Source organism: Vidua macroura, chromosome 8 (assembly GCF_024509145.1).
Source record: "Vidua macroura isolate BioBank_ID:100142 chromosome 8, ASM2450914v1, whole genome shotgun sequence".
In the NCBI taxonomy this organism is placed as follows: domain Eukaryota; kingdom Metazoa; phylum Chordata; class Aves; order Passeriformes; family Viduidae; genus Vidua; species Vidua macroura.
This window is the reverse complement of record NC_071578.1, coordinates 21331039-21344026: the sequence shown is the minus strand read 5'-3', so window position 1 is coordinate 21344026 and position 12988 is coordinate 21331039. Positions and strand designations below refer to the sequence as shown.

The following is a 12988-nucleotide window of genomic DNA, read 5'->3' as shown; positions in this document are numbered from 1 at the left end:
TACTTGGCTCTCAATTTTCCTTTCATTCATGATGTACTAGGTAAACTATACTAAAATAATTACTTGCTTATTACTCCTGAATTTCAGTGCAGCAGCTGAGACAATACAGATAAATAAGATGATTAATTGAGACAGAATGAATCACAACAAAATATGTTGTTGTAAAAGGTATGGTTAACTCCACAGTGATTCATATCATTTCAGATAACAGGGCTTTTATCAAAAACGGCTGCAAGGTTGGGAAATGATTTAAAAGCATTTTATCTGAGAGAGCCACTGCAGTTCACATGGGAGGGGAAAAAAAAGAGGAGAGAAGAAGCAGCAGATTCAGTGTCTGCAGCTGAAATAGCCTTGGGCTGTTTCAGCATCCTTCCCACAGCACATCTTTACAACACACCACTGACATTATCAACCTCCCTTGTCTCATTTTTCAGATGGCCACAATTTATTAGATATTCCACTACTGAGAAAGTTAATTCTATGAATTAAGGAGCAATATTACAACACCATAGCTGTCCTATAATTGAAAACACAACATCTACCACAGGAAAAGGGCATCAAAATTCTATAAAGACATCAAATAAAAATAGTATTTATTTTTTTTCCCATTCAGAATTACAATTTTTAATTCCCAGGCTCCTTCCAAAGACTTTGCAGAAATCTTAAATGTAAGATTTATAAAAAGAAATGCTACCTGTTTACAGCAGTTTGGAAAAGCAAACACCAGCAGCAGCTGACCTTAAAAACCTCTACCTGCTAAAATAGAAGGGAAGATGAGATGTCTCCTTACAAAATTTCTTCCTATGTGTATTTAATAAACTGGGTCAGAATATCTGACTATGATTTTTAACTGAACCACAGACTCCCTGTAGGGAACTGTGCAAACCTCAGTCTCTCACCCAGCCTAGGAACTGAAGATAATTACCCTCACCTGTGGGGCAAGTTTCTGAGAACTGAAAGCACAATGAAAAAGAAAATATCAGTATATAAACTGAAATGCAAAACACTAACGCCCAACTAAATGTCATTTAAGATGATTACCGTTTCTGAAAATTTAATTCCAAGTGAACAGAGATGTAGAAGGTAAAGGCTGAACTCTTAAAGGATGATAGCTTGCCAACAACCAGTGACTGAAAATAATCTCTCAGTATAGACCAGGTCCAGTAAGACAAGAAAATGTTTCTTAACGGCTCTTTACACAACATACATGCAAGTCAGCAGTACTAAAATGAGCCTCTTCAAGCTACTCGGTGTCAAATACTGTCTATTATTTGCCTTTCAATAATAATTATAAATGCTTACTTGAAAATACTTACAGAAACATCAACTGAGTGATATTTATGGCATGACCAGTGATTCTTTGCTATGTTCCTCACTTCTTAGTCCCATCTGATACTGAAGAACAGACTGAAATGTTGGTCTCTCTTTCAGTATTTATTGAAAGTCAAACTGTATTTCCCTTCTTCCCCACACCAAATTACATCTGCCACCTGATTTTCTCCTGACTCCTACTTCTTAATTGTTTCCTCAAAATCAGACAACTCACCAGTGTCAAAGGACACTTGTGGTGGTGGAAAGCTATGTGCTAGGTCTAGAAACAGTAGGAATTGCACTGTGTAAATTCAAATCAATTCAGTTATGCCATTTTGAATGCACACTAGTTTGAAGAGAATCACCATCAGGCTCATTTATCTTATAAAAGTGATAATGTCTCATTCAAGATTTTTCTGGGCTGCAGGTATCAATCTGATCCCAGGTGATAATGCAGCAGAAGAAATTTGCAGGTGGAACTGAACGTTGTTCTCAGTGTCATATCTTAATGTAATATATCAAATTATGTGGAGTGAGAGTTTACAGCAAGGGAATAGACAAATTGGCTTCAAAACTGCCATTTAGGTGTAAATCTTAGTGTGTTGAACATAGTTTATGCCAGAAAATTTACCAGTATTTCCATTCCCTCCCTCAGTTAAAACAAGCACAAAACTACAGACTGCCTGCAAATTCAAAATAAGGAGCACGTTAATCTCACCAAAATCCCAGCAACCGCTCAGTTTTATATTTATAGTTTTTCATTGCCATTGAATTTTCTCTTCTCTAATTGGAAAATTACATGGAAAGAGACATGGAAGAGACTTGCCTTTATAAGGACTTTAAAAGAGTATTAAATGTTGCTGCCCAAACCATCTACATTTGTAGAGATCTTTCTGTTAATATTTGATACCTCACTTGAAAATACCTCAAATAAAGGAGGCACAATGTACCATTGCAGTGTAATTGTGAAGAGGAAATGATGAAAGACCCATCTGCTATCTTATTCCAAAGGCATTAATCTCTTTAAAGCTCAGGATTTCTATCTCCAGAACCACCACTAAAGCTATTGTCATTGCTTCTTGAAATGTACAAGTCTTGTACACAACTTGCTTTCTTTTCAGCACATTTGCTGTCATACCAGCAGCAATTTCCCAATGGGCTCAAGGATGCTCTGTCTTTGCAAAACTTCAGCTTATAATCCTGTAATTAATTTGTTCAGAGACCGGGTGTTTAGAAGTAACAGCTCTTTACATTAGAGACAAAGAGGATCAATTTTTAAAGAATAATTTTTATCTTAGTTTTCTTTATTATTTTGTACTTAAAAAAAATTCACTATTTCTCTTCTACATAACCTCCTTAAACTCTATGGATCACTGTACACTGAATACCACAAGTTATATCACTGGTTTATTGTTTTTGTTGTAAAGCACTAGATGAAAAGTTCAATGTATCTATAACTCCAAAGTTTCTAAATCCTAAAATTTTTCAGTGATGCCCTGGCTACACACAGCAAGAGAACCCAGAAGATCTTTACCACACCAGTATCAACAAATATTCCTTTGAGCCATGAACTGGTGCCAGATGCGAAGATCAATCACTTGAAAGCCTTGTAGTCTCCCTTAAATCCTGAAGAAACTGCTATCCAGGTGCACATGCAAAAACATACAGACTGTTGCCCCAAGGCAGCTCCTTCCCTGAGGAGATGCCATTGTAAGTCGCATCTTTTGGGGTGACTGGAAATTTAATTCAGATTCCGCATCCATTAAAGACTTTGATGCGCCAAGTATTTAATTTATATCACCATTTGGCCCTAAACAGGAAAATGAAAAGTGATACATACAAATTTAGTTTCTTGCCTAGAAAAATTGCCTAGAATTGCCTTTACTTGCCTAGAAAAACTGCTGTGTAGGAAACTTTCTATAACTCTGTGTAAAGATGTTGCTTTCAAAGCTTTCACTCCTTTGACCATCCAGTTACTGAAAGTTACTCTGAGTTATAAAATATGTATTCTAAGGTGAGCTTTTACAGCCGAATTAAGCAGCAACTTGTGACAAAGCAGTTATCATCAGGAGATAATTGACCTTATTTGAGAGTTAAGCATCCTGAGGCAAAGTAGAGTGTGCTTAATCCTGGCAGGTTAATTATCCAGTGATTATGGTAGCTTGGAAGGTATTACTGCTAAGAACCATTTGCAAAATGACACTATTAAAAAAACCTTAATTTAATAAAAATTAAAAGCAATGACAATAATCAAGTTCTTCAGTCATGTATTGCTAGATAATGACTGTAGAATGGCCCTGCTTGGTTATCTGCAATGACCATGTAATTATTCCTTTTCTGAATGTTCTGTACTAAATTTGTTATATGAAGTACCGTTAATAAATAAAAAAATTCAAGACAAGATGTTTAGGTAGATTATAAATGAGATTTAAATAAATTATCAAAACACCAGTGGCCACTGAGTTAATGCTGAAATTGATACATTTACTGAGCTGTTACCACAGCATTCAGTGTCTAAACTGCAGTTAAGGGTATGCTGGCATTTACATTCAAAACTAGAATATTTATTCTGAGAGGTTTATAACTTGCCCATTTTAATTACCATCTGGCTGAAACTTGAAATAACCAATCTCCATTCAGATGTAAATTTTTAAGTAGAAGATGTAATTTAAAATCACTTTGCCAATTGTTTTTAGTTTAGGAATGGCAGCAATTTGGAATTTTGCTGCACTTGGATGTTTTCGTATTATTCAAAAAATAAGCAGCTCAGTGCATAACAACAGAATTTTATTGGACTATAATGTGAAGATAAATATAGGGAAGAATAAAATTGTGTCTAAGAGTATTGTTTGTACTAATGAAGTAACAACCACACAACTTAATATGCCTTATTTGTTAACTTATGCACTTACACTGATGCAAAATGTAGCATAAAACAAAAGGAAATCACACTAAATGGATAAAAATTTGGTGTTGTCCAGATGAAGCGGTTCATGGCCCATCAAGATATACACAAACACAAAAAAATCCTGAATATGCTTGTAGCTGAAATTCATATGGGAGGAAAGAAAAGGCACCGAAAGCAAGGGTGGAAGCTACAAAGGCAGAGTATATCAGATTGAGCTTTGAGTTTTGCAACTACTCTTTATCAAAAACCATATGCAGAGAGCAGAAATACTGACAATGAGAAATCACAGAAGCTACTCAAAACTAGAAGTACATCATGCCAAGAGCATGGTTTCAAGTCACACAGAAAGGCAAGACAATAAACCACTGCAAGCAGCATTTCAACAAGTCCAAAGCAGCAATAGCCAGCAGGAAGATGAGACTAAAAAATGACCAGGGTTCCATGACTAGTGTAAGTAACCAAGAGGCTGGTACTCCAAATATTTATATATATTGTACCACCAAGTTTAAGGATGATCGCTTAAGTTTGAACAGCATCTTTTATCCTGAAAGACACCAAAATGCTTCAGAAATTATACACAGAAAATGCAGGGAGTCTTTCAACTTTAACAAACACAACAGTACTACACAATATTTTTGACAGCAGGTGAATAATACCATAACAAACTGAAATGACAGAGGAAATTAACCTAGTCTGAATAAAATTTCTGAAATGGGAGTGTCACCTGTATCATGGGCTATTGCTTATAAAATACACAAATGCAAAGAAATTAAAAACCTATGAAAAATAGCACCTAATGAACCACTGTGATCTGAATTTTCCTAATAGGTCAGTGGAGCAATATTTATATAAAAGATCCTCAAGTTTTAATCCCAGAAATTTCTGTGAAGCTCTTCTACTCCAAAATTATCTAGACTTGGTATTACATAATCTGTGAAGTCTGACAGGATTTTGTGTCAAGATTAAACTGCTATTTAATATAAATACTCAATACCATCTTTGTGAGGACTGCATTAAGGAAGATGTACCAAGGTAACAGTTGGAAATAGCAAGAACATGTCTGGAAAATACTTTTTCTGTACAGTTATCTTTAGTTAAAAGGGCTTCTCTTAGCCCATGCATTTAAAAACATTGCAACTTTTTTTGTTTTAAAAATTAGTATTTTAATTTTTTTAAGTCCTGTCTATATCTATAAGATATTTAAATGTCTATAACAATGCTAGCCCCTATGTGGACACGTGGACAATAGTTTAAAGACTGACTTGTGTTGATGTAAGTCCCTTTGTCACAATCAGGAATAACCACTCACAGGACTAAGTTGCTTTTCCATAATTTTCCTGTACTCCTGTAGTTATCCTGAGTGACAAACCCACATTTCATTTAGGTGTGTCACACATTTCAAGGCTTTTTTTCAAACTTTTCCTGCTGAGAAAATGAATAAATATTTAAGAACACTTTCTAAAGAGAAGAAAAATCAAAAATGATGAGGGAGATCTGAATAAATTTGGTCTATTAGCATGTGCTTCCAGGCAGAATTTCATGTTTGCCAACTTACACAGCATAGATAAGCCTTCCTCTGATGGGCTGCCAGTTCATCCACTATAAAATCCATGAGAACCTTTTAAATCAACTCTCTATTTCTTAGTTTTCTCCTCCTACTTCTCCCCAAAGAGTCATCTTCATCAGAGAAAATGCTATTAATAGCAGCACCGTGGGTAAAGAATCAAGTTACAGGAGCTCAGTGGTAGCCTTTCATATGTTTTCTTCCAGCAGAGTTAAATTCAGGATGAGGACGTTATGCACATGGACAGTTATTACAAAGCATCAATGTGTTGGGTGCTTCCTGCTAGAACAACTAAGTTGTAAACCTCTAACAGGTCAAGTGACATGTCTGGCATCTACTGAAATATCCCAGTCCAGTGACCACAGATTTAACTTTCTAGTGACACCTCACATGGTCAGATTCCCTCTACAAAAAAAGAAGGACCATGAATTACAGAATCATCAAGGCTGGAAAAGACCTTCAACATCACCAAGTCTAACCTTTGACTGACCATCACCACCCCATCAACAGGATCTAAGTGCCACATCCAGTCTTTTCTTGAACACCTCCAGGGATGCTGACTCCACCACCTCCCTGGGCAGTTCCTTCCAATGCTTGACAACCCTTTCAGTGAAGAAATTCTTCCTGATATGCAACCTGAACCTCCTCTGGCCCAGCCTGAGGCTATATCCTGGGGAAGCAGGCTCTGAGACACAAACACCTAAGTGCAAGGGACACAGACTCACCGTTTCATTTCCAAAAAGAACATCCACGTAAGGCATGACTTTCATCATCGGCTCTTTGTAGAACTGGCTTATAAATGGTGCAGAAAGATTCAAGCTGAAGATCTTGTTGTTGGCAGAAGCCTGAGCAGCCACTTTTAATACTGCTTCTGGTGACACTGTCAGGAAGAATCCCTGCAAGCATCAAAACAAATCAATGTATGTTACTAATTCTATATTAAGTACCACATGAAGCATGCTATTTCTGTAAAGTCTCTCCCAACCCACGTTTGTCATACACGTGCACAGATAAAAACTTCTGGGAAATACTGCCTTTCCATTAAGGTATTAAAGAGATGACAAAGAATCTGCATATGCCTAGCATCACAGCCTTTCAAAATTAAATGTAACTCCTTACTTCTGCATTCCATGGACTACACCTTCCCATGGCAGCTAAGACTAATGTTCATATCTTAAAATGTGATGTATTATAATTCTAAATGCCCCTATATAGTACTAGGGTCAATCAGACTGTGCTGCTTAATTCCAAAGTCCAGTCTGAATCCTCTGTACACAGCTAGGACACTAATGAAATCCCTAACTTAAATATTAGTACCTTGTTTACAGTAAAGGCCTTGAAAATGCTGACTCTGTACCACTTGTTACTGTTTTGCAGAAAAAAACCTAGGGGTTTTCATGTTTCCACATAGGCATTTTATTTGCCCCCTTTTTCCAAAAGTACTTTTCTTTACACAGAACATCCACATTTAAGTAAGTGCCAACTTCCACAAATCACTACTTGTCTACTAAACTGTGGATGCTGATTTCAACCCTATGAAGAACAAGGCTGCCATTTTGAATTCAGCATTGCAGATGGTTACTCCAACCACGCGTGTTCCAGGAGCCATAAAAAGATCCCCTAGAGTTTCATTAATCTGCTAATTGAACAAAGGCTTAGACTTTGCACTAATTAAACAAATTCTGTATGTTTTGTTTTTATAATTCTAAAACCTATTTTACTAACTGTTCTCCAAACTCAGTAAATAATAGCAGTTTTCAAGCATGAGCAGCAAGTGTTAAATTTAAGGCCAGAGATAATGTCTAAGGCACAGTGAGAAACAACTTTGAGGAGGGTCTGACAAATAAAACATCATCTCAGTCCTATCTATAACATCACCACCATGACACTCCAAAAGATGTAATAGCAACACAGTCTTATTTTCCAGTTTTCATCCATATGATTATGCCTTTGAATCACAGAATAGCTATATTTTCATCCTGCATACTTCAGATATCAGATCATTTTAAGCATCCTAATCACTAGAAAAAATAAGTCTACAGATTAAAGACTACTTTGAGAGTACATCTATTTATTTCTCCTTACTCCACACTCTCCAGTCTAAAAAATACATGATGGATTTCAAAAACTGGGCACGATTTGCTAGTTGACAATCAAAGTCCAAAGGGCACAAGAATCCTATGCATGCTGTGGAGCTAGTTAGTATCCTGAAGGACTGGAAGCCTGTAAACATCCAAGTTTCTTTGCTAATTTTACATTCCAAAGAATTAAAATGAGCAGTTTCTATAATTTCTAATCTCCATAGCAATCTCTACCATCTTTTATTTTTTTTATGTAATGAACAGAGAGATAGATTTTTAAAAAAATCTGTTCCAAACACAAAATAAAAATCTTTCAAGGGTGACGTGTTGCCAGCTCTGGATAAATGACAGATTGCTCTACAGTGGTCTACGTAAATAGTAACCTGGTCAAATAATTAGGCTTCTTACCAATTTTAGGCTGAAAACTTCATCTAAAGTAAAATACATCTGATTGCAATTTAAGGTACAGAACACTATCCCCATGAGATCTAACTCAGGCCTGCATCCAACTCCCTTTTCCTTGTAAAGGCATCATAAAAGTGCTGAGATACAGATAGGAGAGTTTGCTTTTTAGATCCTGCAAAGTAAAGGCCAGGAAATCTCAAAGGCTGTTGCTCTGTCTTCTGGGTTTCTTAAAAATCACTTCTGCCATTTAATTGCATTCTTCCATGGTTTTGTTTATATTGTTTTTAAATAACTGTTTGACATTAAAACATCTAGAAATTAAGAGTTCTGTGTATGACAACTCTTTTCCAAGTATAACATTTCTTTGCAAAACAAAATTGTAGCATTACAATCCACAGAATGGAATTAAGAAAGTAGGCAGAAAATAAAATTTGATCTGAACAGATATTGATTTAAAGAAACCTAATTCAACCCCCCTCTTCAGGTATTTAAATTGACTTTGTCTCTACTTTTAGTGGAATTCCATGCAGCTATGACCAGTGTAGTTACAGTAACTCAGCTTCCTAAGCTTAAATTACAACCAGAGAAGCCACAGGCCACTCTAGTGCGGCATGCTACAGTTGCGTACAGGAATGAATACCCCTAAAACCCCTGGGTTTTCTTATATCTCACTAGAATTCAGAGTAAAGTTGCTCTGTGACTTCCTTAGAAACTCAGCTGTCACCCTGATTTTTTAAGATTTTCTAAAGCCTTCTGAGTTTACATTCTTGTAGCAAACTTTCTCACACACTTTCTGTAAATAATTTATTGTTTTTGCATTCCTTCATAGAGGCGGAGAAATTTGATGGACTGGTAGTTTGTCCAATGTTGTTGGAGAGGTGGCACTTTCACCCTCCAATCCACTGTTGTCACCTTTGGAAAACTATAAATGCTGGAATCAGACAATAAACTTACTTTTTTACCTTTACAATACAGCGGCACGTGTTGTGCTTTCTCGTGTCCTGTAGTGACACTCAGCCTGCAGCTGCCACTGCTTTTGGTCCTGACAGATGCAGACAAAGGAATGCCTAAGCCAACTACTCTTACCCACTCTAACAATTAACTGTCAGCCAACATTAGCTTTGAGTGGGAGAATAAATGTACCCTGTATCACTGGTATAAAAGACTTTGTATTTCACCAGTAGGAAGTTCTATTCCCACTAACAAGAAGGTTAAGAGGCTCCTCAGAAGATATTCTATACCCACCTACATACGTTAGACTACTACGGAGAGTTTTGGGGTCCTATTTACCTGCAAAACCCAAAGATACTTAAAACAACCATGAGGAAAATACCTCTAATCAAAGGACAAGACAGATAACAAACAGAAATTCCAACAGCCTGGAAAATGTACGTTACATAGAAAAATGAAATTACTGTGTATGTAATGTAATGTGTATGTAACTCCTTCATGAAGGAGGGTGATGCTGGTGGACAACCAGCTGAGTATGAGCCAGCAATGTGCCCAGGTGGCCAAGAAGGCCAATGGCATCCTGGCCTGTAGCAAGAATAGTGTAACCACTGAGAAGAGTGTGGCAGTGACTGTCACTGTACTCGGCACTGGTGGGGCCACACCTCAAGTAGTGCTTTCAGTTCTGGGCCCCTCACTTCAGAAAGGACATTGAGGTGCTGGAGCATGTCCAGAGAAGGGCAACCAGGCTCAAGAAAGATCTAGAAAACTTGTCTTACAGGAATGGGTGAGGGACCTGGGATTGTTTAGTCTCAAAAGCAGGCCCAGGGTTAACCTCACTGCTCTCTATAGCTGCTTGAAATGAGACTGCAGTGAAGTTGGGACTGGTCTCTTCTACTCTGCCTACAGAGTATAAGAGGAAATGGCCTAAAGCTGAAGACAGAGGAGACTCAGATTAGGTACTAAAAGAGGTTTTGTTCATTGTTAGGATGGTCAGGCACTGGAATAGGTTGCCCAGGGATGTGGGGAAGTCACTGTCCCTGGAGGTGTCTAAGAGGCATCAGGATCTGGTGCTGGGTGATGTGGTTTAGGGGTTACAGTGGTAGTGCTGGGTGGATGGTTGGGTTTGATGATATCAAAGGTCTCTTCCCACCTTGATGATTCTGTAATAGAAGGACATGTGACACTTGGGCAGTACAGTCACAGGAAGTGAAAGGCAGGAATACTGTAAGAAAACCTATAAAACATTAAAGGCTACCAGATACATTAGCAGCACACAGCATTCCTTTGGCGTGTGCTGACAGAGCATACTGGACGCTACTGCTTCATGATGTAGTACTATTTTCTGCTACTCAAATGTGAGTGTGTTTTCTATGCCAGGAGGAAGGAACCATTGTACCACAAGCCACAGAGCAAGGCTGAACCAAAATACAGACCAGGAAAATATGATGGTAGGTTGAATTATGCATATGCATGTTTGTATGTACACATGCACAAAGTAATACCATTCTCAGGCACTGTAAGCAGTCCTTTAATTTAAGTATAGTCCTTTGGTGGGGAAAAAACCCCATTTTCCTTATGAGATAAAAAACAAAAAGGAAGAAATAAGAAAAATGCATTCATGTATTGCAGACACATGGCTAGGGGAGATAGTCACTTGTTTGTAACTTAAGAGCTTTTAAAATTCAGTAAGATGCATACAACAGCAGAGGACAGAGTCAATAGAGAATATCACATTAATCTCACTTCTACAATATTCAGGAATTCTTTGATGTACCTCATTAGATATGCCAGGGTACTGTGAATATTGGATAGTCTTTCACATTCATGTCTTTTTTCTTTGTAGACACTAGCATTACCAGAAGGATTTGGTGCATTTACACACCAGTAATTTGTCTTGTAAGCCACCTCTCTCATTTTTATCACACACACAGACCCAAAAGGTTTCTTCTGACCTACACTAAGCTCTTACAGCACCAGCTATAGCAGATGTGAAGGCAGCAAATTAAGAGTGTCAAAAGTGTCAGCAGCACAGAAACAGAGAGTGTTGAAGAGGTGACCTCATGAAACCAGCACAGCTCTGGCTTTGGTGAATGCAATTCTGTATAAGGTGTTCCCTCCAAGCTGAGAAGCCTTCCACTGTATTCGTGCACACAAATTCATCTGGATTACACACAAGGAATGTTGGCACAATCAGGATCAAGATTTTTTTTTTTTCTCAGTATTTCCAAACAAATGCAGGGCAAGATGATAACAAACAGCCTTGCAATTTGGGATTTATTATTGTTTAATAGTAAAGAAGCAGTACTGCCTCAAAAACATACAGAGATAATAAAAATAAGAATTTCTTTCAAACTTACTACCTGATAAAATGCATTACTTTCTTTCTAGCTCTTCCACTTTTCTTGCCACTCCCATTTGCAGAGAGGATTACATGAAAACAACTTTATCATATGAATGACAGGATTTTGAACCACGGTATTCTGAGCTGATTTGGGAATGCCATTTGGTAACAATGTAAAATCAATAAATCGTGTGAATCAAAATATTTAACTTTCAGGAAAACAGATACAACAGTCTGCTGCCATTTAAGACAAATTATATTCTGCCAACAGGAAAGGAACACATCATTTAATCCAAAATTATTTTATAGCAAGCATTTACATAAAAATGCAATTATGATGACATCATAGTCATCCATCTAAAGGGTGGAATTTTTCAGACACACAGAAACCTTGACAGTTACATAGTGACAATCCTGATCAAAAGCATGGTTCAGTAAAGCCCTATAGAAATCATCTAACTTCAAGCATGCTGGCAGTTCCAGTGAGACAGTGAGAGTGCTGAGATGCCAAAAAAACTTGCTCCATTACATGACAGACACAACCAAGTCAGAGCTTTTGGACCTGGTTAAGTTTCCTATATTCTGCACACAAAGAGAACTCGAAGCCACACACTTGGGCAGAAGAGGCATCCCTCAGCTCTGCTCTGCCATCAGTCTCACCTGCTGCAGTCTAGCAAAAGTACACGGCAGCTCCTGAGCTGGAGAATGAGCCACTAGGTAACTGCTCCAGACCAAAGAACTTCCTCAAGGCTTCCAGGTGCCCTTACAACCAGAAGAGTCTGAAAGACTTTTGTACTGCAGCCTCTGAACTGCCTGAGCACAGATGGGGTGCAGTCCATGTACCACCCACTGTGAGACATGGCAATGAAATCATCTTCCCTCAGAACAGGAATCAGAAGGAATCTTCTTGGAATGAAAGAGCAAAAACTCTTCATCTATCTTAGTACTTCTGTGAGTTTAAAAGAGCAGGGAGCAATTTAAAAACTACCTTTAACATTGAAACATCTGAGCACATTACTTGGAATGTGCAAGACTGTCAAGTTAGCAGATTTATTGACCCTTTACCTCTCCAATCTCTCAGTTTTGAGCATTTATACTTGCATCCTGTTCCTGCTTGAAATTATTGTTAAATTATTTTCCTTACTGAGCTACAACAGAATAATCATGATGATGCAGATAATAAAATACTCACAGCATGGGAAAAAACCCCTTCAGAAATAATTAACAAACCCCTACAAATTAAATAATCAAAATGACCTTTACTAATAAAAGTTCTTGTGGCTTTAAAGTAGCATTTTACTTTCTTCTAGAAAGGACAGAAGTTCTTTGTAACTATCCACTTGGGAAATGTTTGGTCTTTAAATTAGTGAAATACATTAATGTTATTTTAATCTACGTACCTGTTCCTCCTGTAAAAGGTAATTTAG

At 37.5% G+C, this 12988-nt stretch overlaps 1 protein-coding gene across 2 annotated transcripts in view; it reads right to left on the bottom strand.

The window, feature by feature from the left end:
* ADK (adenosine kinase) overlaps positions 1 to 12988 on the bottom strand; it is a 271769-nt gene that overhangs the window by 71689 nt on the left and 187092 nt on the right. For both annotated transcript variants that reach the window (XM_053984208.1, XM_053984209.1), the window contains exon 7: positions 6509 to 6679. In XM_053984208.1, coding sequence (XP_053840183.1) covers positions 6509 to 6679 — 171 coding nt within the window. The remainder of the gene's footprint in view (positions 1 to 6508; positions 6680 to 12988) is intronic.